The 26,103-nt window shown below is 58.7% G+C and overlaps 5 protein-coding genes across 5 annotated transcripts; 3 read left to right on the forward strand and 2 right to left on the reverse strand.

The window, feature by feature from the left end:
* The first annotated feature begins 344 nt into the window (after positions 1-344).
* On the forward strand, positions 345-2,000 carry CDEST_01354 (Putative major facilitator superfamily, MFS transporter superfamily). Its single transcript, XM_062917513.1, has 2 exons — positions 345-689; positions 753-2,000. The coding sequence occupies exons 1-2, from the start codon at positions 439-441 to the stop codon at positions 1,996-1,998; spliced, it is 1,497 nt and encodes a 498-aa protein (XP_062773564.1). The 5' UTR covers positions 345-438; the 3' UTR covers positions 1,999-2,000.
* Positions 2,001-2,341: 341 nt separating this feature from the next.
* Positions 2,342-4,039, reverse strand: CDEST_01355 (uncharacterized protein; the record flags this gene model as incomplete). Its single annotated transcript, XM_062917514.1, has 1 exon — positions 2,342-4,039. The coding sequence occupies one exon, from the start codon at positions 4,037-4,039 to the stop codon at positions 2,342-2,344; it is 1,698 nt and encodes a 565-aa protein (XP_062773565.1).
* A 9,193-nt stretch (positions 4,040-13,232) lies between these two features.
* Positions 13,233-19,761, forward strand: CDEST_01356 (Putative Zinc finger, RING-type, pleckstrin domain, von Willebrand factor, type A). Its single transcript, XM_062917515.1, has 6 exons — positions 13,233-14,074; positions 14,242-15,583; positions 15,703-16,047; positions 16,108-16,801; positions 16,859-17,091; positions 17,173-19,761. Exons 2-6 carry the CDS (start codon positions 15,388-15,390, stop codon positions 19,116-19,118), a joined length of 3,414 nt encoding a protein of 1,137 aa, XP_062773566.1. The 5' UTR covers positions 13,233-14,074; positions 14,242-15,387; the 3' UTR covers positions 19,119-19,761.
* A 1,563-nt stretch (positions 19,762-21,324) lies between these two features.
* Positions 21,325-23,645, forward strand: CDEST_01357 (Putative major facilitator superfamily, MFS transporter superfamily; the record flags this gene model as incomplete). Its single annotated transcript, XM_062917516.1, has 4 exons — positions 21,325-22,043; positions 22,135-22,160; positions 22,239-23,173; positions 23,265-23,645. 4 exons carry the CDS (start codon positions 21,325-21,327, stop codon positions 23,475-23,477), a joined length of 1,893 nt encoding a protein of 630 aa, XP_062773567.1. The 3' UTR covers positions 23,478-23,645.
* A 599-nt stretch (positions 23,646-24,244) lies between these two features.
* On the reverse strand, positions 24,245-26,050 carry CDEST_01358 (Putative T-complex protein 1, theta subunit; the record flags this gene model as incomplete). Its single annotated transcript, XM_062917517.1, has 3 exons — positions 24,245-24,436; positions 24,487-25,879; positions 25,992-26,050. 3 exons carry the CDS (start codon positions 26,048-26,050, stop codon positions 24,245-24,247), a joined length of 1,644 nt encoding a protein of 547 aa, XP_062773568.1.
* Between the last annotated feature and the right edge of the window lie 53 nt (positions 26,051-26,103).

Raw genomic sequence — 26,103 nt, forward strand, 5'->3', positions numbered from 1 at the left:
CGTCAGGGTCTTTCCGAAAAACATGTGGCATCCCACCCCCGACCCCACCCCGCAACCCAGGACAGGCCGTCCAAAAGCTGCGCGACGGCGGTATCTCATAGGAAGACGCGAATGGGTGGTGCCGTCTGCCACCATTGTGGGTTGCCATTGCGCCATTTTGAACCACCCAACCACCGTTGCGGATGTTGGCCGAATCGTGGAACGGGGGGTGGGTGATGTTGCCTGCCGACCACCGGAGCCCGCCGATTCGACATTGTGTATCCGTCTGTTTCGATGCTTTTTTCAACGACTTCCGCGGCGAGTCAGGCCGGTTGGTATATAAGACGGACGCACGTCTGAGGAGATAAAAAGACTCGGTCGGCATGTGAAGACTTCGAGGCGGCTCTCTTCCCGCCCCCCTCGTGTTCTTCTTGTCAAACGGCTGCTACAACCATCGCGATGGCTTCACTCGCAGAGAAGCAGCCTGCGGCCGCCGACGCCCCGGCCGACGCCCACGATGAGACCCGAGAGACATCCCGCGAAGGCCCGTGGATTCGCCTCATGACGGCCCTTCACTGGTACTCCCGCGACACGCCCAGCGAGGAGAAGAAGCTCGTCCTCCGCCTGGACTTGTTGATCCTCATATTTGGCTGCTTGTGCTTCTTTACAAAGTACCTCGACCAGTCGTCCCTCACAAACGCCTACGTCAGGTAAGGGCTCCCCCCCCCCCCCCCCCCCCTCCGCCCGCCTCTCACCAGCTAATCCTGCAACAGCGGCATGAAGGAGGACCTCAACCTCCACGGCAACGAGCTCAACTACATGACCATCGTCTTCTGGTCGTCGTACTGCACGTCCATGATCCCGGCGTGCTACTACCTGACCCGCTACCCGATCAACGTGGTGCTGCCGATCCTCGAGATCGGCTGGGGCCTGTCGACCTTTGGCCTTGCCTGGGCGCAGAACGTCGAGACCATCTACGCCATGCGCTTCTTCACCGGCCTCTTCGAGTCCTCGTCCTTCACCGGCATCATCTACGTCATCGGCTCCTGGTACAAGCCGTCCGAGGTCGGCCGCCGCGTCGCCCTCTTCTACATCGCCGCGCCCCTCGGCACCATGTTCGCGGGCTACCTCCAGGTCTCGGCCCTGAACCTGCACAACGTCCACGGGCTGGCCGGGTGGCGCTGGCTCTTCATCGTCGACGCCGTCATCACGATCCCCATCGCCCTCATTGGCTTCTTCGTCTTCCCGGACGTGCCCTCGCGCGCGCGGCCGAGGCTGCTGACGGCGCACCTACACGCCTTCGCGCGCAAGCGCCTCGAGGGCCTCACGGCGCCGCCGCAGCTCAGGGTGTCGCGCGACATCTTCCGCCGCGTCTTCACCCGCTGGCACTGGTACCTATTCGTCGCGCAGTGGACCATCATGAACGAGAACCTGCAGCCCAGCGGCTCGCCCTTCTCGCTGTACCTCAAGGCCTTCCCCGAGACGTACTCGGTGACGCGCGTCAACACCCTGCCGACGGTGGCGACGGCCATCTCCATCGTCTCGGCCTTTGCGGCGGGCGCCCTCGCCGACCGCACTGGCTGGTTCGCCGGCCTGTCCGCGGCCGCCACCGTGCCTTCGCTCGTCGGCGTCGTCATGCTCGTCGTCTGGGACGTCGGCGAGGGCGGCCGCCTAGCGGCCTTCATGCTCAACGGCTTCGAGGGCGCCATCCCCTCGCTGACCATGGCCTGGGCGACCGTGACCATGGCGGGCGACGCCGAGGAGCGCGCCATCGTGACCGCCTCGATGAACGCCATCGGCCAGGCCATCGTCGCCTGGGCGCAGCTGCTGCAGTTCCCGGCCGTCGACGCGCCGCACTTCACCCGCGGCTTCAGGAGCGTCGTGGGGACCATGGTCGTACAGTTCTTCATCACCGCCGCCATCTGGTTCTTCGTGAGGAGGGACCGCAGGGCCAAGGAGCGGGCGGAGGACGACGCTGTCGAGCAGATCCAGGTGCAAGGAAAGCAGGAGGGTGTCTGATTGGTGGTCGGGACTGGTCGAAGGTGTGTTGACAGTGTGGCTGTGGAGGATGTTGAGGGATATCTTAGTTGACTATCTAATCCATCAAACTTCTTTTCGTTCCCCGAGGCTCAATGCATCGTTGTACGTGCTTTGTCTTGGCATGTCTCGTTTTGACGAGGTGTCGTTCTCAACTACATTACCCATCAGCCTTCTGACACTGCAACATCCCATCAGTCGTCCACCACGGACAGCGTTCGACTCGATAGCTTTCCAGCATACAATGAAAGATAGAGACCAAAAGGCCTTGCTCGGTCAGTGGCGTCCCCTCCATGTGACCCGCCGAGAATACCCCTCGTTAGCATCAACGCACTCTCGCCCTCTTCACCGGTCGACCTCCGTCACCATCGGTGCCGGTCTCTACGTCTTCGATCCCCCGCTTGCCCGTGTTCCATTCCCCGGTCTTAACCTCCACAGCCCGCTTGCACGCTTGTTCAAGAAGGTGTCCGTCCATGTCGCCTAGCTCGCCGAGGTTCTTCTCGCACCACCTGCGCAGCCGCCTCTCCCGCTCTGCCGGACGAGTGGCCAGTCGGCCCTTGTGCAGCTCCAGCCACCCGGAGGCGCGCTCGACCGCGCGATCGAACTGCGAGCCGTCGGGCGTGAGCCTCTCCAGCTGCCTCTCCAGCTCCTCCATCTCCTTGATGCGATCCCCGCCCGCCACGATCTCCTCCGTGGCCCTGTTGCAATCGTCGAACGCGCTCTTCAGCGAGATGCTGACCCCCTCCCTGTCGACTTTTGACGCCCAGCAGACGACCATGTCGTAGGCCTGCAGCAAGCCCAGGCGGGAGAAGCGCAAGTCGCGGGCATGCTCGGCGAGGTCCAGCACCAGCGTGTGAACGGCCCCGCCATCCGCCAGTCTCCGCTGAGCGATGCCGATGCGCACGTGGGGGTGGATGTAGTGTGCCAACTGCTCGACTTTCTGCCGGTTGTCCTCCTTGTTCTCCAGTTCGTCAAGGATGTGTTTTCGGAGCCTGACGGCCGGGGGGACGGGCACCTCGAAAGGAAAGTGGCCGACGCACTTTCTTCGGGGGCAGAGAGCCGTCCAGATCTCTTGGCGGTTCTCGAGCGATGTGACGAATACCTCCTTCAAGTTTGGCTGCGGCTGCTCGTGAGGCTCTGCGGTGACCTGCAGCGGCGACGCATCGTTCTCCAGCTTTGGTTGAGATTTACGCTTCTTCTTCTTGTCCCGTTTGGCTGCCCGGTTGCGGAGCTCCCTGAGAAACGGGACGTCCTCGACTCCGCTGGGATTGTCGTGGAGGAGAAAGTTGCCGAATGCTCGTGCCCATGTCTTGCTTTCTGCGGCGAACGCGGGAGCAGATATGGCGCCGGCGCAGTGAACAGCCCACATGGTTTGTTTCCTCTCGTCGTTAACCTTGCCAGACTGGTCCAAAATTGTTCTCCAGATTCTTGCGGGCTCGTTGTCATCCGGGGAGGAGCCCCTGCCTACGTCCCCTTGGCGAACGTTGCCCTGGGCCAACAAGTTCGTACGATAGATTTCATTAAGGGGGGCATCTGGGACGTTAAAACTGATGTGGTCCTTGATCTGTGCAAGAGACGTTGTTGAGCAGTCCAGAGCACCGATCCTCGCAGTAAACTCGACCATGTTGGTCGATGCCAAAGCGATCGCATTGGACCAGAGACGGCGAGTGAATTTTCTGGACCACGGGTACCCACCATCATAGTCTGGGAAGCCCAAGACAAGCACCCAGATGTTGACATTACTGTGGATCATCGGAAGGTTCCCACGACGTCGAACGAGCCATTCCATGTGATGCCGAAGAAGCTCATCGCCGCCGGCAGGTAGCTTTTTGCATCTGTCGTAGCGGTGGCCTACGGTGTTACACATTGGACAGCCGCCAATGAAACCATGCCTCCGGCCCCTGAGAGAGAAGTGACCACAGTCTGCGAGCTCATGGCCCGTTTTGTGGCAATATCCACAGGTTGATTCTTGCTCCCGGTTCGCTTCATCCTCATCTTCGGTCTTGTGCTGTACGCCCGGCATTCTGAATTGACTTTATTTAGGATGAGCGAGAGTTACAGCATTTCGAGGCGGAACCCGGGGGTCACTTACTCGTCTGAATACGCCTGTTATGTGGCTAGTCATCGAGATCGCGGGCTCGACTGGATAGGTAGAGGAAGAGTTGGCGAGGCTGACAAGTCGATCAGGAGGATGGAGGCTCCGAGAACTTCGGCGATAGTTTTGAAGACAAGAATACTCAAGGAGACGAGTTCTTGCCTGGTTGAAGTTGAGCGAAGAACCACTCGATGAGTTTGATGAATTTAAAAGAGAAAATGTGGTGGAAAGGGAGAAGTGAAGGCCGGAGCAAGAAAAACAGGAAACCAAAGCAACCTTGGCTCTCTTGATATTTCAGCCGTACTACAGGAGGCTGGCCCTATCTTCGCATGAGAGTGAGCGACTCACCTAGCTTTCACTCTCACACGGAACTATAAAGTCTGTATTCCCATTTGTCGGTCCAAGTGACACTGCAATGCTTCACGGGTATGCTTCAGCGTACAACTTTACAGCAAGAGGGCTCAACTCTGGAGAAGCCTAGTAAAATCACATTCAGTTTTAACAACAAGAGGGCCTAAGAATGAAAGAATGTGAACTTGTCTTATGTGGCGCCTTATGTCTAAAAGCAATCCGACTTGCTTCTATGCCTGTGGACTGACAACAGAGACAACAGCAACTTTGCATTGAGGTTTATGGCTACAACAAAGTTACAAAGACCAACAAATGAGTAAACCTACAGCGTGCAGATTGCCTGCCCCAGCTCATGTCTCCTTTTAGAAGCACCCGTAATAAGAAGTGAGCTATCCTAGAGCAAACCTAACAAAATCATCAATCAATAACCATTTTGGCTGCTTGAAATGGCGGTAATGGTCTTTTAGGTCAAGGAAGGGAGCACACTGTAAGGATGGCAAGTGCACCCGGCCGAGCTCTTCCCACCAGTCTTTGTTGGCCAAACCATCTGTCTCACTCACTCATCACCAAAATGTTAAAACACCTAGACATCACAAAACTCACCAAGCGCCATCACACCCTATCACAATAATTACCAAAAAGATAACGTGGAGACTTGAACCCCACCCGATTTGAACGGATAACCTTTCGATGACGATCCAGAACTGGAGTCGAACGCGCTACCGTTGCGCCAGAGGTCCTATTTGATGTCTGTTCATTTGATGAACCAGGATATGAATGACTCACACACACGCGTGTGTTTGTGCGCCGAAGCGAATGGCCCTCATTGGCTGCATGATAAACAATGCCCCACCACCTCTCTTTAAGCATTGCGGCAAGGGCCGATGCACCTAGTCTGATTTGAGTCCCTTTGTCCCCAAGTCGCCCTAACACATGCTCGAGTCGGCTAGGACAGAGTCATGGCGCTGCAGGAACCACCACCGCCAACATGACTCCCAGAGCGGAGCAGGGTGGGCACAAAACAAAATGTCCTCATCTGGAACCATGGAACCATGGAACCAGATACAAACATGTCTCGTTGCACGAGCAAGGCGCGCTTCCCTCTCGAAGGGAGGGGGAGAGCTCCCGTGGCTGGCGATTCAGCTCGGCGTTTCCCATTGAGGGGAGCCGCGATATAGGCACTAAATGCAAGGCTTCGCCCTGGTCCGCCATGCCGCCGAGTCCGGGTCACGGTGCCAACCCGGTGGAGACTTTCGCTGCGGCAGGGCGGAGAGCTGTTGCAACATAGACTTTGGCCGGTGGGGCTGCGTGCCACCGGCCCTCGTCCCTCTGATAATACCCATCCAAACGCTGCCAGAGGCCATCGCGTGTTGCATATGGTGTGGTGGCATCGTCCTGGCAGCTGCCTACTTGGACGTCGAGCTCGGGGTGAGCACAGACTACTGAAACAGGGTCGCTATTCACCTTCTGTATCCGTCCCTTGCGGGAAAGGAATCCGTAGCCTCGACGTCCACGATAAGAGAAATCGACATAGGAGACGGTGGCCTCGCGTCTCTGGATTCGTGGTTGGCAGGCTTGACAGAACGGCCACACGCTTGTTCGACCGTCGGGAAGACCGTCTGTGCGGTAAGGTTAGCTGATCAGCAGCAGTATGTCATCTGATCCGGGGGGCGCCAGCATGACTGGTCTGACACCCGATATGCGCAGGGTGGGATGGGATGCCTCTGTCCAACATACCCCGCCCTCGGTCGACAAGATCGCCATGGGCCAGCGGAAGCGCGTCATGGAAGAACCTCGGCGCGGGAATGGATCAAGGAGTGGGTTTCTCGACGCTAGGGTTGGCCGTCTTGGAGATGTTTGGAAAATAGTGTGAAACGCTCCAATCGTGTGGGACGTGATCAAGATTTGACGCTGAGCTGCAAGAGCCCTGGCATGTTATCCATTTGGAGTGAGCAGCCTGTTTCCAAGGGCACTCCTCCTTCTTTCCCCTTCATTATTCTCGAGCTTCAAGTCTTATCTGGCTGATCGGTGCATCGCCTCTTCAAGTCTGAGACTCAAGGCACGGGGGTGTCGCCTTGGTCGATCCAGCGCGAGGTTGGTCAAACGTTTCGGTTGTTGATAATCCGCGGGCATGTTATGCCGTGACTTTTTTCCCTTTCTCAGACTCGAAGTACAGCACGTGAACCATTTTTGGCCTCGTTCGAAAAAGACCCCGTCAGCACTTTCTCCAGATGCTTCCCGATCATCATCCTGTAGTCCTAGAGCGGTTCGTATGCTTCGGCTTTCCCGGGGCTGACTGAGGTACGGAAGGGCCGAGTCAGACACGATCTATTCTTCCCTGGACGATCGCATGGGCCCGCTACGTCCCAGTTGTGATTGCGCAAGTTCTCTTGTAGATTCCGCAGGCAACACCCTTTCGGATCCGATTTGTGGATGGACAGGCGCGGCATGATCGTGGCCGACTTCCCGTTTGATCGACGCCTGCAGCGATAAGCGCGAAACTGACTCGACGGCGTGGGAGCACCAGGAGCCACGTGTGGACTAAACCGAATGCCACTTGAGGCTGCGAGCCATTTCGAACGCGGCAGATTGGACGGTGCTAGACGGTAGGCGGCGTTCCTCTCGAACGGTATCTGCAGCCCCTCTGCGTACGACCTTGGTGATGATGGTCACTGGCAACGTGCACACCGTCGGCGACGGACGGGACGGGCAAGAGTCAAATAGATTGCCGTTTGACAGGTCGACAACAGCCAACTTCATTGGTCTCGCAGACATACTACGGGCTTACCAGCCATGCGAAGCTTGTGATCTTTGGGTCGATGTCCGTCGCCGGAGCCTGCTCATGGCTGAGGCCACCCGTGTCAATGGCAGTTGGGAACACGAGCCAATCCCTGGCCGGCCTAGTCTTAGCCCGGTTGTTTGATTTATGATAGGTGTCGAGCAGGATTCCGATACCACGGTTGGAGATGCCTAGAAACCTCTTCTTTCTGGTGTCGTCAGTGAGGGCAGACCGATGTGTCGCCAGCATGATGGCATTTTTCACATCTCAGAATCGGCCTGGCTGCTCGAACCCGACGCTAGCCCGGTCTGGGTCGTCTGATGTGTCCGAGAGGGGGGGTTTCCCCGAATGTCCCATCGGCCGGGAGAAGTCAACTGGTGTTCGCGAAGCATGTTCGGGGCTTGCAGCGCTGAGGCGAGCCGCAGGAATGGTGAGACATCAACGTGTCTTGGCTATGGTCCCCAAATCATGGGAACCCAAACCCCGGGTTTCTCATCATCTGGTTTGCACATTGATTCGACTGGGCGTCTGGTGCATTATTGATGTGTTGCTCGATGGTGATGGGGGGGGAGAAGGGAGCACAGGTTGATGCCATGGAAGTCAGTCTTGCCGGGGTGTTTCTTTTCCTCCCCCACCCTTGAAACTTGTTCGCTTCCGTCTTGGATTGCACTCGTCGTATGTCGGAGGGTGCATCGTGGCAACCACCACCAGGACATCCAGAGAGAGGTCTATGCAGGGTGTTCAACCACCGTGTTCACTCAGCGACTTTCACTACGACGATTCCAAGTAAACGACTTCGACCGTCGGTCATCGTCTGTGCAGCGGTTGGTACAGCAATTCTCATGTCCAGAAATGAGTGTACTCTGGCCGTGTTCACACGTGGCGCACATGATTAAACTGGAGATGGCTGGGCACTGTCCTCCGGGTGGTGGCAATTCGCCAGCGCTGTTGGGATGTCTTCAACCCCCCCTTCGCGAGACAAGCCAGGGTACGGATCCCGGCGTGAGGCGCTGTCCACCCGGGTTTGCATGACGAGCGTTGCACTTCGCACCTGGGCCGAATTCTTCGTCGTACGACCGTACGATGTCGGGATGGAACGTTGGGCACATAGGACAGCCATTTATGTACGCTTTGACACTGGAAACCGGTCTTTCTGTCGGCCCTCGAGTGAGCGGCATCCGGTATGTCGGGCCCGGGCCGTCCGTCGTGTTTATGGCGTCAGCTAAGTGGATGAACCCACCACCCAGCCCGATTGTCAGTTGTCAGTCGGCGAAAAAGAAAACGGAAGCGCAGTCAACGACGCATTGTGCGCCCTCGCAACTTGCTTATCCCTGATCGGTCATGTGTGCTGGATTGGGACTGGCGTCTGCACCTCATAGCGCTGAGGCGAACTGTAGTCAAAACCTTGATATAGTTGCGGATCCGTTTTTCTTCTTCTTTGGGACCGCTGCTCGACACCGCCCTAAGGATTGACAGGATGGAGCGCACATCACATCGAGCTCTGACCACCCACCGGCAGAGCCAACAGAGCTGCTGTCCGTCATTGAACGTCGTTGGTATTGGCAATGGGCGAGAAATGCTGTACGGCTGCGCCTAGCCGTGCTCCACTGGGCACTGTAAAAGAGGTTCGTACGAATCCGCGATTCTGCTATCCAACCCGACCGTGCCAGCCATCAACCAGCGAGACGGGATCCTTGAAGCCTGAAGGGGGCCGCCGTGGGCCAGTTCGAAGATCCGGCGGCGGTCGCTGCTTCTCTCGTCTTTTGACAATTTCCGATTCGGCCCTCGTTTGTGTGTTGAGCCAGAGCGCAAGGGTCACCCTCCTGTCTATGCAGGGAAAACTCTTCCAGCAGAAGGCGTCGGTTGGAGAGAGAGGGAGGGATTCGGTGTGCTAAACATTGGTGCCCCTGTCCTTCCCATGATGTAACTTCAAAAGAGGGACCTGCTAGTGATCCGTCATGGAGGAATGGGTCGTGCGACGGATTTGCCTCCCTCTGCCCGAGCAAAGCTGCGTAGCGATGAGTCGCTTAGGAGGGGGGGGGAAGGGGAGGACTGGTGAGCAGAAGAAATTTTTGGATGGCGGAACACGCACCAAGCTCTAGCAGATATGACAGTTCAGAATGCCGACCGTGCGGCAGAAACAGCCGGACTATCGTGCGTATCCAAATCGACGCCGCAGGAGCATTTCGTGCGATTCGGGTCGGCTCTGGTGGGAGGGCTCCACGTAGGTCCACAGGCTGATCACATCAGCACGTATCTAGACAAGGCAGGGCGGTAACCCCTCGTCGACGGGGAATTTGATGCACATATCCGTCTCCACGAGCTAATTAAGCGTCCCCTTTATTGTGCGTCGGCAAACCGTCTTGTCCGACGGTCATCTCGGAGCTGGTGACCGTCTCGTTCGCCAACGTTGGAAGACAAACAACGACACCGGTGGCGGTTGGGAGAAAGGACGCTATGGCGAGCCGAGCGTCCTCAGACAAACACCAACTCACTTGTGAGGCTGTCCCCCGGCAGCAGCAGCAGCAGCGGCAGCAGCATGTACGGTTTGCCGGTTGGGACAACTCCTGGCCGCGGCGTTCCGGTGCATCGTCAGTCTGGCTAGCTGGGTGACGGGAGTTTGGGAGTCTACTTACAGACGTAACGACGCTGCAGGCCTAGCGCCACCCATGCAGCACCGGCGCCTTAGCTCCGAGTGCTCTGGGCACGCTAATTTTGCTTCTGGAAACAGCCAGGCCCAGGGCGAGGCGTCGTGATTGGGAGACGGCAAAGCCACTGCCACTCACTCGATCGCGTTCTCGTTCAGGTACCGACTGACCCAGGAGTTCTACTTGTCGATTGGGGAGACATCCCATTGGGACACGGTGTAAATAGTTGGCCCCGCCAGAAACGGTCGCTTCGCAGGCCGCAGTGAGACAACGCTGGCGCCTTGTTACGTCTTGAGATGATCCCAACCGGCACAGCGTCTGTCGCGGGTGACGGAGACCTGGGTAATGAGCAATACCCAACCAAGTCGTCCCGGTGGAACGCATTATCTCGTTGACAAACTCAACAGCAAGGGGCTACTCCGCCCATCGGCATGTTCCTTGGGACAGGAACAATGTTGGTCAGACTTCACCTTCAGAGTTGGGCACCTGGACCAACTGTTGCGTCTCCTGGGGCCTTGACGGCAAGAGGAGAGCACAAGGCCAGGGTCGCACGTTGCGAGCGGACAAAAGTTTGCACAAGACTAGGGGAATCAATCGTAGGGGTCCTCGTTGGTCCATTGCGGTTGGATTCTTCGGTGAGATGGCGGCCCCCAGGCCCGTCGTTGCCACGTGCTGCGAATTGTATCACAAAGCTGGCGGTCAACCCCGGCGTTTCGCTAGTCTCATGTCCAACACGCGGTCTGTTGGGAGACCGAAACGTTCCGGCCGCTTGGGAAACAAGACGAGTCGGTTTGCTGTGGGATCAGCGCAGAGAGAAATATGCCAGGCCGTCTCCTTGGGCATTCCGTGGATGGATACAAAGGTGCAAGGGGTCGATATCGATACGGGCTAGACGGCAAACACGTTTGGGCCGTGTTAGCGCGGCCAACCAATGTCGATGCCCCCTCTCAAGTATGCTTGATGCTTGATGATTTTACATTGAAGGCTGCTCAGCACAGTCACGGCAAGACCTTTGTCGTCACCGGGCCTCCTGTGTAAAGGGGGCATCATTTATCGTACGCGGGATGTATGCGGTAAGTGTCCGGGGCAGACGGGAACCATCAGGGATGATACCGAGAGGATGAACGGGAGGGAGGACCCAATGGAATTCGCAAACCCCAACTCATCGAGCGATGACGACGGCGGCGGTAGTGTGGTGGTGGTGGTTTGTCACAGTGCTCCAAAAGGCAATCCGGCTCCACGTCTCCGGCAGCTGGTCAACTTCATCTATCTTTGGCTACGTGTTGAGGCCAGTTCAATGCAGTCATATCCGCGTGGTCAGTTGGGGGGCAAGCGATTGGACTCATGGCAACCGTGGCGGCGGTTGTTTGTCCATTTTTCAGGCGGCGGATGGAAGCAAACTTGTCGACATCATTTAGTCGGGTCAAGACTGTGTGGAGGATGAGAATAGCGTCGTGGTGAGGAGGGAACCCTTGTCTTGTGCAACAGAATAAGGAGGGGAGGGACCCGCCGAATTGGAGAAGAGGGGGCCTCTGGAGTGTCTGGATTTATGAAAGGGTGTCCCTTTGAGTGTCGACAACGTGATACGTGATGCTCAGCAACCCCAATGCAGGATACGACCACGAAGATGGCTGGATGGTTTGGGATTGGGACTGAGAAACGACGGCGGCGGCGGGTGGGAAGGCGACAAAATGTGCTGGGGTCCAAAAGGGAAAGAGAATGAATTAGGACCAAGGGAGACCCGGGCGGTCGTTTCCTTCTATTTGGTGGACCCACCTGCTGGGTTCAAGGGAGGGAAGTTTCGACCGGGGCCATAGAAGACCACATTTTTCGAGCAGAACAGGGGAGGATCGACGGCGGGGCTGGTCGCCAGGGAAGCCCTCCTGGACCTGCCGCAGCTGCGCAACTGGCTGGGAAGCGCAGGCCGTGGAAATTCGAACCTCCCATTCGGGCCCACTGCCCCGGCCGGTGGAGGCAAATGAGTCGCAGGTACGTGATTACACGCGCAGCAAGACTGGTGGACAGAGGTACCTCGCACGGCGGCAGGAGCAGCCCTTGGCTGGGATGGAGGGAACAAGCGCAGAGCAGAGCAGAGCAGAGCAGATAGGAGCCGGCTCCGTTCCATTGTCGGGGCCTGTACAAAGGGAGGAACATCTCAATCCGATAGCACAAACACAAAATGTGGTTAACTCTGATAGCGGCGAGGGGCATCTGCGGGTGTGGCCTACTACACAACAACGACATCGCCCTGCTTCCGTCGCCATCGAGCCCCTAATCAACGTCACAAGTCACCGTGTACACTTCATGGAGGGAGAGGGGTAAATGGCCGGCAAGGCAGGCGGCAGGAAACCAGGCCTATGCGTTCTTGTCTATGCGGACAGACGCTGCGTGAGTTGCGATGATGGACAATCCGTCGAGAGATGCAATGCACAAGCACACTGATGATGGACCGGGCACCCGCACAGGGCTGTATACTTGGGGCCGGCTGCAGAAAGACACGAGTTGTACCGGAGTTTTGTGCTGAGCGTCGAGCACAACGCGGGGTAGTCTCTCGTACTCCAGTCGGGGTCTTGCGGTATAGTACACGCACGGACCCTTTACCGACCTCTGTCATGCTGCTGGATTGGCAGGCTCGACATCTGAGACAGGCCGCAGCGTAGAAAAGAAAGGACGGCAAGAGGCGAGCTGGCTTGCAGATGGGAATGGGAATGGCAAAACGGCGAAGAAAAAGCATGGGAAGAAGAAAAGGGGGAAGAGGGTATGAGGCGAAAAGTAAACCGAGCATCGATTCCTTGACTGTGCAGAAGTGGGCTCGACTCTCACCCGGCACTGATAAATGACACGGAAGCTGATCTGCAGCTGTCTTGCTACCACCAACCCACGCTGCAATGCACGAGCACGAGCACGAGCAGCAGAAGAACCCAGGCCACACGGACCAACTCGACCAAGTATCACGACAGATTGACGGCGCAGAAGGACCAGGCAGGCCGAGGTCGGCCATCTGCCCAGATGTAGATGCAAAAAAGAAACGTCATGGGCGAGGGCCCCGGTTTTCCATACCGTTGTGTTCGATCTGCTCAAGTCTGCATCATTGTTCCTACTATTGACTATTCAGGCGCGTTCAATTAACACCATGACGGAGGCTCGGTCTCGTCCCCTGTGCATGCTAACGAGGTAAAGATGCCGGCCCGCCTGGCTGTTTTGCCGTTTGCCGCCTTGGACATCCACCATTCAGCATTCGCCAGTCTCGTGACGCTTCCCGCGCCTGGCCAACGCCTCTGTCTTAATATCCCCCCCCCCCGTGGCGGACACGTCTGGGTTAGACCGGATCGATCGTCTCCCACCTGCCCCTGGTAACCACTGAGACGGATATCTGGGTTTTTGTTTCTGCAGCCGTAGTTCGAGGACTACGGGCTTTCAGGCTCCTCCGTCTGCAGCTCAGCTTCGACTCTGGTGGCGGCTCCACGACGGCTTGTTCTCGAGAGTCTGTTCTCCCCAGCGCAAAACCACCAGCCGAACGTTCCTTTCAAGAGCCCGCGCCCTCGTCCTGCACGGCACAGGCGAAGCAAAGCAGCCGGCGCCTTCACGCGGTCTGAGCTGGCTTCTCTGGTCCCTTGGTCCCCTATTTTGGGCATCGGCTGCATGTCTTCCCACTCCGCATCCCTCGCGCCATCTTCTGGGCTGAGTTGAACAAACAAACATTGTCCGATTCGCAGCAGCCACGGCGTGGGCTTGGCCGTTCAAACTTCTAGAAGAGCACGTACCAACACACCCACACCCACACACATACACAAACCACAAACCACAACAACCTCGTCTCTCCCTAACACCCTCCCTCGCCCACCTCAACCAGGGGGGCTTTTCAATTCAAACTCGCTGGGGATAAGGAGTCAGAACCTAATAGAGAGAAAAGAGCGAGTAGTGGCCCGGCCGAAGCAACCTGGGCCGAGCTGCTAGTCCACAGAACCCTGCTCTCGCTCCTTATGGTACACAACCCTGACCTTACTACGGAGTACGTATATCACGGACGGACCTTGTACCTGGGAAAAGACCATCTCCCTCGCGCAGTATCCTCACAATCCTACCTAGGTTCTCACTCACTTGCCCACAGGACCCAACGGTAGTGCAAACCAGGGCTTGCATCTGCAAGTCGACCCACGCTAGGTACCGTTCCTACATTGCATGGTACAGTGCACCACTGCGCTGCACTTCCCAGGGCATCTCCCCCCCCCCCCCCTTGCGAGAGACTGTACACCTACATGCCTGGTCAAGCCCAGAGGCCCAGGTCCAGGTTTAGCCGAACAAAGAAAAGGGAAAACGTGCAGAAGCCCACCCATCCCACCCACCCACAGCACGCCTCCTCCTCTTCCCCTTCAACGTCCGTCCCTCACTTCCTCCCCCCGTCACCCCGTCCACGTCTCACACTCTCTCGACCGACTGCGACAACGACTGGTGCGAACTGCGTATATACTTGACCCATTCCTCGTTTCCTGCCCTCCTTGCCCTACACAGTTTACCGTGCTGGCGGGCGCTCCCGACAAGACGAACCCAACAACTCGTCTTCCTTTGTCGACCTGAGACCTAGAGACGGAGCCCATCTTTCCCAATCGAGGCCTTGGATTCCCAACGGCGCCGGTCAAATCGACACCAACGACGAAACAAAAGCTACTTGCTTCACCTGCGTCTCATTACCTAAGAGTGGCCCAGATCCCAATCGGCTGGATACCTTGCTTCGACCGAGACAAGACACGACGCCATCGGAAGAAAGACAGAAAAAGAAAAAAAGAGGACGAAGAACGAGCAAGGCAAAAAGTTTAAAAAAAAAAAAAGAGGAAAAAGGAGAGACACGCCATTCCTCCTGTCATCCCCAAACCATACTGGGACCTGACGAAACCTTGAACTTGCGACGACAGGCGAACCCGCCGCAAACCACAGCTGCACCACCACACCAACGCATCAACTCAATTGCTGCTAAACTCCCGTCACTTGAACTCTTTTTTTCTCCTTCCTTCCTCCTTCGGCTGTACTCTCGATTGCGGGATTCCCGCCTCGCGTCACGACCACCACGGCCATCACCACTTTCGACGACACCCTGCAATCATGCATGTTCAGTCTGCTTTGCATCCAACCCAGCATTGTTGATACGACCATTTGAAACACCCTGCCTGGCTTCCCAGGTCCTTGTGTGACAACCCACCGCCACAGCCACCTAGCTGGGACCGACCTCTCTTGCTACAGACCCTGTTAGCATTACCGGTCGCACGGGTGGACCCTAGATCCTCATCGCCTATACCGTCTTTGTTCTGTTCTGATATCGCCCTTCCCATTTCCGAGATATACTTCCCGCCCAGCCCTCTTTCTCTCACTCACGACCCCTAGAGGCGCTCCACGATTCGCGCACTCCGAATCGAACGAGCCGCCGACCACACCCGCCTTTTCCACGGCATAACAGCCAAACATTGCCTGACCGTGCAGCGCTCGACTTCGGCAATCTTCTAATGTTTAGTCGGTCCCGGAAGGGCTCGAAAGGGTTCGGCTTTGGATCTTCGAGCTCCAAAGACTCCCAGGTCAACCACCTTGTCGATCTTGGTCTTGTGAACCCCAAGGCCGTTCAAGAACCCTACCGCCCCGGTACTGCGGCCACTGCGAGGACGAACAACACTTGGACGGATGCGCCGTCTTTCCCCGAAAAGAGTACGTAGGCCCTTTGACTCCGATGTGCGCCTGTTGCGTGCGCGAAGCACTCCCTCCTCGATACAACCGGCGCGTGGACGATTGACCTGCGCAAGTCACTGACCCATCTCCCCTCGCAGACGTCTCAATAGCCCGCGGTACTGGTGGTCAGCGCTCCAGCTCGTCAGTACGATCCGGGGGCAGCACCCATCGCAGAGGCGACAGCTACTCGTCCAACAACATGGCGTCCGGCGCCGGCCGCAACCGGAGGGAGCGCACCTTTGTGGGAAGCGAATGCGCCGTCTGCGAGGAGCCACTGGAACACACGTTGCAGGGCGAGCGCATACTGCAATTCTCCTGCTCCCACGTCTCGCACGAGGCCTGCTTCTACGAGTTCATCCGCGAGTTCGAAGCGCAGTACTGCCCATCGTGCGATGCGCCGCTGCATCTCGACACTAGCCGAGGCGGCAATGTCTTGGATATCGGTAAGCGCCTTCCCATGTCTCGCCCGACCCGAGACACTGCTAATCCGGCCCACGCGATAGAGAAGATCAGCAGCCTCGTCAAGTCTAGCCATTCCACCGACAACAGATCGCACCACACGCCCACGCCCACTGCTACGCCATGGGAAAACCCGACGCCGCGGCCGACGAGCATCGAGTCGAACCAGAGGAACATGCCCAGCACACACACGCGCGACAGCACGGCCCGGAGCACCGGGCGCGACAGGGACAGCAGTCAGCCGCCGACGTCGGAGCGGTACGGTCCGTCGAGGCATGCTCGCAGCGACAGCGAGGCCACCGGCGTCGCGTCGTCTGGCGGATACCCCGAGACGACGCAGAGCGGCCCGCCGCGCAGACATGACTACGACGTGCAGGCGATGGAAACCACGCCGGGGAGCCCGCGTGGCATTACGAGAAACCCGATCCCAGCGCCGACCGTGACGGTTCGGTCCGAGTTCCCCACCATCAACAGGTCTCGCCAGCAGCAGACCCTGACCTGCCTCATCACCGTGGAAGTGCCCGACAACAAGTGGCGGCCCGACCCCGAAGACCTCGGGTCGGCTCCGCCCGGCCCGCCCTCTGTCAACGCCAGAATCGACGATGCGTTTGCGAGACCGCCATCGCCGGCCCGGAGCGCGCCGCGGTTCTACCCCTACGAGTCGCGCGAGGTGCTGGAGGAAATGACGGAGAACCTCAGGAACAGGGTCGACAACTGGCATGGGCTCGACTTTAGCAGGTGAGATTGGACGACTTGGCATGCCCGCTGACCAATGACGATACTGACACACGCCAGATTCGGCAAGCTGCGGCTGTATGGCACGCTACGCGTCGGCAAGGACAAGCAATCTTGGCAGGAGCTGGAGTGCTTTCTGTTCGCCGAAATGCTCATCTGCGTGAAGGAGAAAAGAGTGCCGCTCGCTGGCCAGTGGGACGAGAACGGCATGCCCAAGAAGGTCACCCGCTGCACGCTGAAGGGATCGATTCTCATCAAGAAGCACCTCAACGAGGTCTCGGAAACGGGCAACAGTAGGTTTTGCGACCCCCCCCCCCCCCCCTCTCTCTCTCACTCATTTCACAAGAGAGCCTGGCGCTGACAAACCCCGACAGTCGATGAGAACGTCCTCACGCTGAACCTCTCCGTCGCGGAGCTGCCGCAGTTCCACCTGCGGTTCGAGAACCGGAACCAACTCAAGCTTTGGCACCAAGCCCTGCTCGACTTGAACGCCGTCGAGACGTCCCCCATGCGCAGCCCGGAATACGACCGGGGCGAGTTCTCGGAGACGGACGAGGACGACTGGCAACGGGGGTCGCGACAACAGCGAGTGTCGTCGGTTGCTTCGTCGTGGGGTGGCCCCAGGTCCGTCACCACGGCGCCCACCGAGTACACCAACTTCCAGAGGAGCCCGACCATGCCGGCCTCGATCCACGTGCCGATCGACGTCGTCGTCGTCGTGCCCATCTCCTCCTCGATGCAAGGCGTCAAGATCAACCTCGTCCGCGACGCGCTCAAGTTCATGGTCAACACCCTGGGCGAGAGGGACAGGATGGGGCTCGTCACTTTCGGGTCCGGCGGCGGCGGCGTGCCCATTGTCGGCATGACCACCAAGGCCTGGCCCGGCTGGGGCAACGTGCTGTCCTCGATCAAGCCGGTCGGCCAGAAGAGCCACCGCGCCGACGTGGTCGAGGGCGCCAACGTCGCCATGGACTTGCTCATGCAGCGCAAGTACAACAACCCGATCGCCACCATCATGCTCATCAGCGACGCCTCGACCTCGGATGCCGACAGCGTCGACTTTGTCGTGTCCCGGGCCGAGGCGGCCAAGATCACCATCCACTCGTTCGGTCTCGGCATGACGCACAAGCCGGACACGATGATTGAGCTGTCGACCCGCACCAAGGCATCCTACACCTACGTCAAGGACTGGATGATGCTGCGCGAGTGCCTCGCCGGCTGCCTCGGCTCCATGCAGACGCTCTCCCACCAAAACGTCAAGCTCAAGCTGAAGCTGCCGGAAGGATCGCCGGCCAAGTTTCACAAGATCAGCGGCGCCCTGCAGATCACCAAGCGGGCGACCGGCCGCGACGCCGAGGCTTCGCTGGGCGACCTCCGGTTCGGCGACAAGCGCGATGTCTTGGTGCAGCTCGTCATCGTGCCGGACAACACGTCGCAGGAACAGCTGCCGCAAGACCCCTGGGACAACATCGTGTCGGGCCTGGAGGCGCTCGGCGGAGCCGGCGACGGCGACGACCAGCGGGTCACGTCCGTGGAGGAAGTTCCCCTGATCCAGGCGGACCTCACGTGGGGGGACATCCTGCGGGACGGCACGCTTTCCCATCTGCCCCGCCCGTCCCTGCTTGCCATCACCATGCTTCCAAACTTGGCGAAACAGAAGAACTCGTGGGCCAACTCGCCCCCGATCCCGCCTCACCCGAACATCGTCCAGCGGCGCATGGAGCTGCTGACGTCGGACATGCTCACCCGCGCCCTGACCCTCGTCTCGCGCGGGCAGCACGACCGAGCCCACACCCTGCTCAACGAGACCCGATCTATCCTGAAGGGGCTCGGAAAGGGCGGCCTCCCCCCTATTCCCCCACCAACGGCGCCGCCAAACAGATCTCTTCCGTCTACCCCGCACCCGGGCAACGACGGCTCGCCGTCCATCACCCCCGACCGGAAGCAGACGCCATCCCCCACTCAGTCGGCCAACTCGTCCGCCGTCAACGGGTACCCGGCCGCCGGGATTGGGCGCAGCCGGTCCAACGACGGCCTCGGCCTGGGCGCCGGCATTGACGCCAACACCGTCGCTGCCCTCGACGCCGAGCTTGAGAGCAGCCTCGAGTGGATTGGCCACCCCGCCGTTTTTGGCCGCGACAGCCGCAAGGCGGTTCTTCAAGCCATCGGAGTCATCAGCTCCCAGCGCGCCTTCACCTTCCGCACGCCCATCGAGTCTCTTTGGGCTGGGCGTGTCGTGGGGGTGAAGAAGCTCACCAGCAAGAGCCGCGAATGGCGCGAAGATGGCGGCGGCGAGGGCGGCATCATGGAGGAGGCCTGATCGAGCACGCCCCCACCACCACGCCATGCGCACCCATACATATGCATCACGGCTGGCTTCATTTTCAACACTCGGAACGTCTGGGCGACCAAGCGGCGGCGCATTGATTCCTTGGGGAAAATCGCGTTCTTCTTACTGTTGCTACTCGGCACGGCTCGGCTTTGCCAACCATCATACCCCTGATCTACAGCTGATATTTTCAGTAATTTTTTTTCCATCTGTCGTTTTTGTCATTACCGATATAGCTGCGCTCTCGCTCACGTCTTTACCGCGCCGCAGCATGCTTTGCCGGGAAGATACCACATCTGTTTTGCTTTCTGATTCCTTTCTTACCCACATGCTCGACTGCAAGCTCAGGTCTTACGAGACGTTTGCTGTATCGTTGCATGTCATGAAGTTGTCTTGGGGGTGCGATGCTACAGAAGACCCTTGTCATATTTTGTGTAATTTCGCTTCTTATTATCATGTCAATGATGTCCGGAGAATGGGAAGGGGTCGGAAACCGGGGCCATTTACTCGATGACGAAGGCGAGAGGAGGTGGCTGCAAATAGCCTGCTTCTTGTACATGTTTTCGAAATGAAAGACGCCGACGTGCGGACGTGGAGAAGATTAAGAACAATACCACTTGCCGTTGACATGCTATACGAGCCCTTTGTCTTGCAGTCGACGTGATGATAACAGGAGACGTACGAAACGGCAACGAGGTTCCGTCTCACTGACGCTTGCTTGACCTTATGGGGACGGGCAGTCTGTCCTTCTGTTAACCAAGTATCCATCTGCCTTGACGCGGTCGTTTCGCCCATAGGAGATGGATGACCTTGGCGTCCGGCCGTGTGGGGCCGGACGCCGAGTGGACCAGAACAAACAGGCTGGGGATGTTTCCCACCGCTGCGCCGCTGACTTGAACAACCACCCAACAAGTGCACCTGGCTGGTGGGAGGGCTTTTACAGCACAATCTCCTTGGCATTTTGCACCTCGTTTCTGACATTGCCATAGCCTTCAACAAACACGGGAGCAACGAGCCAATGGCCATGAAACACGCAACGCTGTTTCGCCACGAGGCAGGACGGCGCATCGTACGTTGGTCTGCCGTGGTTTCCGCAGCGAAACAGGTATGGAGCTGACGTCTACCCTTGTAACTGAAGTTCCTCGCCGCGCTGATTCTCCACAGTGTGAGAGGTCCTTGATGAGGGCATGTCATCCTTGGCCGGATCCTTCGCCGCGTTGCCGTGCCAGAACATCCGCAAATCGGGTATGAACCGCAACTCCGCCAACATTGCTCACTTGTTTCCCCGAACATGGATATGATAAGGGGAAAGCCTCTGCTCCCGATGGCGCGGGTTGCGAAACCGGAATCCCGGCCCCATGACGGCGTCTCTTTGGCGAGGACAACGCCGACTGTGAGCCTGTACGGGGAGCTCTAGGCATAGCCGGCGATATCAAAGGGGGGTGGAGTGCGTATGTGGTTGGGTATTCGCAACGAGTAATCGCTGGGAGTGTCTCGGTAAGCAGCTGGCATAGACCTCGACCAAGACATGTTTGAAGCAAGCGAGCCATGTCTGCATCAGTAATCCTGCCTATGTGGAGGAGGAGGAGGAGGAGGAAATGACCAACGAATGGGCTGCAATAACTATTTCATCGCCTCGACCCCCCCCCCCCCCCCCCTCCCCCCCATGGCCAGTTGTGCCGTGCCAGAATCACCCAGGGCACGTCGGAAGCGAGAGACTTCGCAGACATGGAGCAGTGATTGACAATGCAGTCGTGCCAGTAGCCTGAACCGGACCCCGTCACGTCGCCCTTGAAGACTCCGGCTTGTCTTGGAAACCCCATCCTCGCACTCCCCTGCATCGCGTAGGGTCAACAAGTTTGCCTGATAACACCGGTGGGGGCGAATGCAGCCATTCCTTTCTGACTTGGCCGTCGGCAGCCTCGCCAAGGTCTGTACAGTGTCTCATACAGTCAGTCATGGCCACGCCAATGGCCGTATGTATGCACTTGTCATCCGCTGGTGGCCTTGGCTTGTCACATTGGCTGACAAATGTCCAGGCCCGACCTCATCTGACGTCGTCGCCCCAATTGCGTAAATGTATATGCTCACGACTCCTCCTCCTGTTCTTGTACGCATTACACCGACTGTGAAGCACCAGCTTCGACTTCGTTGAACACTTCAGCTTGTTTGTTGCTCCGACAAAACCCTGCCCAGCATGTCGTCGGGGCTTGCGGCAATCTATCCAGCGGCCGATGGCGGCGACAAGTGTGGGACCACGCCGCGTTTGCGACGGGAATCCGGAGACATGATACACCACAGCGGCCCTTCGGAGGCACGCCATCCAATGCCGGACGCTTCTCCCGGTGGCGCCGCGTTGGCTCCGACCCGCGAAGCTTCCAGTGGCGTGCGTCTCTCCGAGCTGCTGCCCGACGACGGCCCCGATACCGCCGTCCCGAAGCTCTCGGGAACCACCATCACCCTCACCATGACGTCGCTCTGCCTGTCGGCGACCCTCTCCGCCCTGGAAATGACCATCGTGACCACGGCCGTGCCCAACATCGTGGCCTCGCTGCAGTCGGTCGCCGGCTACGTCTGGGTGGGCTCCGCCTTCATACTTGGGTTCACGGCCGTGACCCCCGTGTGGGGCTCCGTCGCGGACCTCTGGGGCCGCAGGCCCATTATTTTGCTGGCCCTGAGCATCTTCCTGGCCGGCAGCCTGCTGTGCGCACTCGCGCCGGACATGGACGTCCTGATCGCCGGCCGCGCTGTCCAAGGCGTCGGCGCCTCCGGCATGGGCGTCATGGTCAACACCATCATCTGCGACATGTTCTCGCTCCGCGACCGCGGCTTGTATCTTGCCATCACGTCCATCATCTGGGCCATCGGCAGCGCGGTGGGCCCGGTGCTCGGGGGCGTCTTTGCCACGCGGCTGAAGTGAGTCTCGCCGGCGCCATTCCTGCCCCCCCCCCCCTGGTTACACACTTGCTCTTGCTGACTGCCGTGCTCTTCGTGCTCTCCGTTGCAGTTGGAGATGGTGTTTCTGGATCAACCGTGAGTAATCGTCGGCAGCGGCTGCCCACCCCTCCGCCCCCCCCCCGATGAGAGCTGACAGTTTTCGAAACTCAAAAGTGCCCATTGGCGCAGTAGTCTTCGCCGTGCTCTTCTTTTTTCTCGATCTGCCGTCACCCAGCACGTCAGTTCTCGCCGGCCTCAAAGCCGTCGACTGGACGGGCAGTGCTCTGTGCATGGGCGGATCCCTGATGGTCCTCCTCGCCCTCGACTTTGGAGACGTCACGCACCCTTGGTCCTCCGCCACCGTCATCTGCCTGATGGTCTTTGGTGCCGTCGTCATCGGCATCTTCCTCGTCAACGAGTGGAAGTTCGCCGCGAACCCCGTCCTTCCCCTACGGCTGCTTTCAAGCTGGTCGAAAGCGGCGGCCTACAGTGTCTTCGCGTTCAACTCGTACGTCTTCATCGGCATCGCGTACTACCTGCCCCTGTACTCGCAGGCCGTGTTGGGCGTGGACGCTCTGACGTCCGGGCTGTACCTGCTGCCGCTGGTCGTCTCGTGCTCGTTGTCGGCGGCCTGCGCCGGCGTCTTCATCCAGCAGACGGGACGTTACCGCGTGCTCATGTACGCGGCGCAGGTGCTTCTGACGCTCGGCACAGGACTCCTGGTCAACCTCGAGTTCGAGCGGAACCTGGCAAAGCTATTCGTGTTCCAGATACTCACCGGTGTCGGCGTCGGCCTGAACATCGAAGCCCCTGTCCTGGCGGCTCAGGCCGCGACCACGGTGCGCGATACTGCTGCGGTGGTGGCCACCATGGGCTTTCTCCGATCCATCGCGACGGCTATCTCTGTTGTGGTGGGGGGAGTGGTCTTCCAGAATCAGATGAAGGCCGGGAATCCAGCCCTGGCTGATCGGATTGGTCACGAGCTGGCCCGCCAATTTGACGGGGACAACGCATCGGCCCATGTCGAAGATGTCAGTCTTCTCACGGCAGATCAGCAGGTTCCTGTAAGACAGACTTATTTCAGAGCACTCAGGACCGTATGGATTATGGTAAGTATTAGACGCCTAGAGACACTGCGAAGTTCGCCTAAAGGGAAGCCCCTTTTGTGGTCTGCCTTCACTCGCTCACGATAGCCTACAGTATGTCGCGTTCGCAGGCTTGGCGTTGGTGTTAAACCTGTTTGTCTCAGAACACCACCTGAGTGGTGAGAGAAAGGAAGCCGTTCTCGGCGTCGATCGAGGAAAACCCGACTCGCTGCAGCAACCAAGGCAGGGGGAGGAGATACCGCTCGAGTCGTCCGGCAGACAGCACACCGATACCAGGCAGCACACACTGAGAAACCGGGCCGCATGAGGCCTGGGAGGGAATCTTGCATGCGCCACTAAGCACAAGCTGGGTTTCGTTGACGGCCATGCGTAAGATGCGAACGCCGCGTGGGACCCATGGCGGCCGTGCAGTCGATGATGCTCACCTTTCCCTCGTTGGTGTCTTGGATCCCACGCGTGTTGCCGTAAGACAATTTGTGCGCAGAGCAGAGACTGGAACCGCGGAGGGTTGCGCAGTCGATCACTCTGTCCTACTTGAGAGGATTGTGCTATGCCGTAGGCGAATATTTTATCTGAGCGTTTTGCGGTGATGCATAAGGGATCTACATCCCAAAACTCCCTTTATCACAATTCGGCACAGCGTCAGGACTGCTGCCTCTTGCAGTCACCCCGAGAGTTCCGTGTGGGCACGTAGGGTGAACGGAGCTGAAAGGTAGCTTCTGAACGCATCGGCCAATGTCACGACGGTTGCCCGGGGTGGGCACTTTTAATACAAATGCCGCACATTTCCAGCGACACTCAAAGTCAAGCGAAATGCGAGGTGGTGCTGGCCTCGAGCGTGAGTCGAAATTAGCTTCGTCTAGTGTGTGAATGATGAGCCAGGCGCGTAGCACCCCGAGGTCCATCTCACCCACCTCTCGCAGATTACGCAGAGGGACATCACTTTGGACGTGCTCGCGCACCTTGCATTTTGTCTTCAGGGATCTATTCGGGATATCTCGACGTGACTTTTGGGGTGGTCTATGATCATCAAAACCGACATGAACTCCATTACCAGCCGCCGCGTTTTCCCATTTAGTCCTCGTCCCAGTTGGGGTTGGGGCCGGGAGGCTTGGGGCCGCCGGCCCGGCGAGCCACAATAATCTGATCGACTGACAGAACAGTCCGGGCGGCCTCGGTAGCGAGCTTGATGGCCCAAGATTTGGAGACCAGCAGGTCCAGGATGCCCTCCTCGCGGGCGTCCAGAGTACCGGAGCCGTCATCGTTCTACCGCGGTCAGCGTCATAGCCTCGAGAAAACAAACAGGCAGTCCTTACCTCGATGTCCACGCCGGTAGCCCAGTCGTCCTTCTTGTGGTGGGCCATGTACAGTCTGCTCAGGACCTCGGTGGCGTCCAGACCGGCACTCTCTGCGATGGTCCTGGGGATGACCTCAAAGGCCTCGCCGTACTTGCGGATGGCGTACTGCGACAGGCCGGGAGTCTTTTCGCCAAGGGCGTTCAGCCTCTCGACGAGCTGGATCTCGGTGGCACCCGCACCGGGCACGAGGCGGGGGTCTCTGGTGATGGCCTTGACGACGTTGACACCGTCGTCGACGGCGCGCTCGACGTCATCCAGGTGGTTCTGAGTGGCTCCTCTCAGGACCAAGGTGGCTGTTCTTGTGGCCTCGTCCTCTTGTCTGAACACGGTAACACGGTCTCCGCCAATCTCGAGAGTCTCGACGACGTCGATGGAACCCATCTCGTCGGGCATGGGCGCACCCAGACGGGCCAGAGGGGTGGCTCCGACGACTCTGCAGATTCTGCGCAGCTCGAACTTGCTGAGAATCTTGATGACAAGGATGCCGAATCTGTTGAGGTAGTGGAGAGCCAGCTCGCCCACGGTGGAGCCGGCAACGACGACTCGGATGCCGACGTCGTAGAGCTCCTTGATGGCGGCCTCGAGGTGCGACTCCTCGCCCTTTGTGAAATCCATCATCTCCTTGGCGTTGTGGAGGAGGACGGTGCCCTTGGTCTCGGTCTGGCTGGTGTCGATCGGGCACGAGAAGACTCCGACCTTTGCGTGCTGCGCCTTCTTGATCGAACCATCGGGCTCCTTGGGGAAGACCATACCCTTGACCACGCGACTTTGCTCCAGGGCGCCGCCCATGATCTTGACTACTCTGATGTTGTCGACGTTGAAACCGACGGGGTTCTTGGGCAGCACCGCCAGGACGGCCTCGGCGACGAGGTCGGCCAGGAAGTCCTCGCTGCCGTTCTGCTTGCTGGCGACGACGGTGCGGATGGCCTTGCTGAGCTCCTCCTGAGAGCGGATGTCCTCCACCTTGTCGACGGAAAGCTCGTCCAGCGTCTCGAGGGCGAACTTTTGTGCCCGCTCATAACCAGTGACGATATCTGACGTCTTCAGGCCCATACGCAGCAGGTCCTCCGCCTTCTTCAGCAGCTCGCCGGCAAGAACGATGACCATGTTGGTGGCATCGCCCATCTCCGACTCTTGCTGTTGACTGGCCATGACCAGGAGCTTGGCCGCCGGGTGGACGACATCGAGTTCTCTAAGGATGGTGGCGGCGTCTGAGGTGAGGATCATCTTCTGGAGGTGGTTGATGACAATCTTGTTGCGGCCGTAGGGGCCCAGCGACGTCTGAACGGTCGACGAGATGGCCCGGCAGGCGTCGATGTTGCGCAGGACGGCTCCATCTTCGGAATCGTAGCTGGCGGAAGGCGAGGGGTCAGTCAGTCGGTGACACGGACAGCAAGGCGGGGGGGGGGGGGGGGGGGGGGGGGGGGAGGGGAGCTTCAAGTACGAGGGGGGATCACACTCACTTGTTGTACCCCTGCTTGAACAGGTTCGCGTTCGGCGCGTTGGGGATGTTGAGAGACATGATGAACCGACGACCTGGTACGCTTCGGGAATCGGGGCGTGTTAAGTCGTGAG

The sequence above is a fragment of the Colletotrichum destructivum genome, chromosome 1 (genome assembly GCF_034447905.1).
Source record: "Colletotrichum destructivum chromosome 1, complete sequence".
In the NCBI taxonomy this organism is placed as follows: domain Eukaryota; kingdom Fungi; phylum Ascomycota; class Sordariomycetes; order Glomerellales; family Glomerellaceae; genus Colletotrichum; species Colletotrichum destructivum.

Bases quoted from the DNA above. Each gene is read 5' to 3' on its own strand.
- CDEST_01354 (XM_062917513.1), top strand. From the start codon at position 439: ATGGCTTCACTCGCAGAGAAGCAGCCTGCGGCCGCCGACGCCCCGGCC. The intron at 690-752 runs GTAAGGGCTCCC...ATCCTGCAACAG, and splicing joins CTCACAAACGCCTACGTCAG to CGGCATGAAGGAGGACCTCA.
- CDEST_01356 (XM_062917515.1), top strand. From the start codon at position 15,388: ATGTTTAGTCGGTCCCGGAAGGGCTCGAAAGGGTTCGGCTTTGGATCT. The intron at 15,584-15,702 runs GTACGTAGGCCC...CTCCCCTCGCAG, and splicing joins GCCGTCTTTCCCCGAAAAGA to ACGTCTCAATAGCCCGCGGT. The intron at 16,048-16,107 runs GTAAGCGCCTTC...CCCACGCGATAG, and splicing joins CGGCAATGTCTTGGATATCG to AGAAGATCAGCAGCCTCGTC.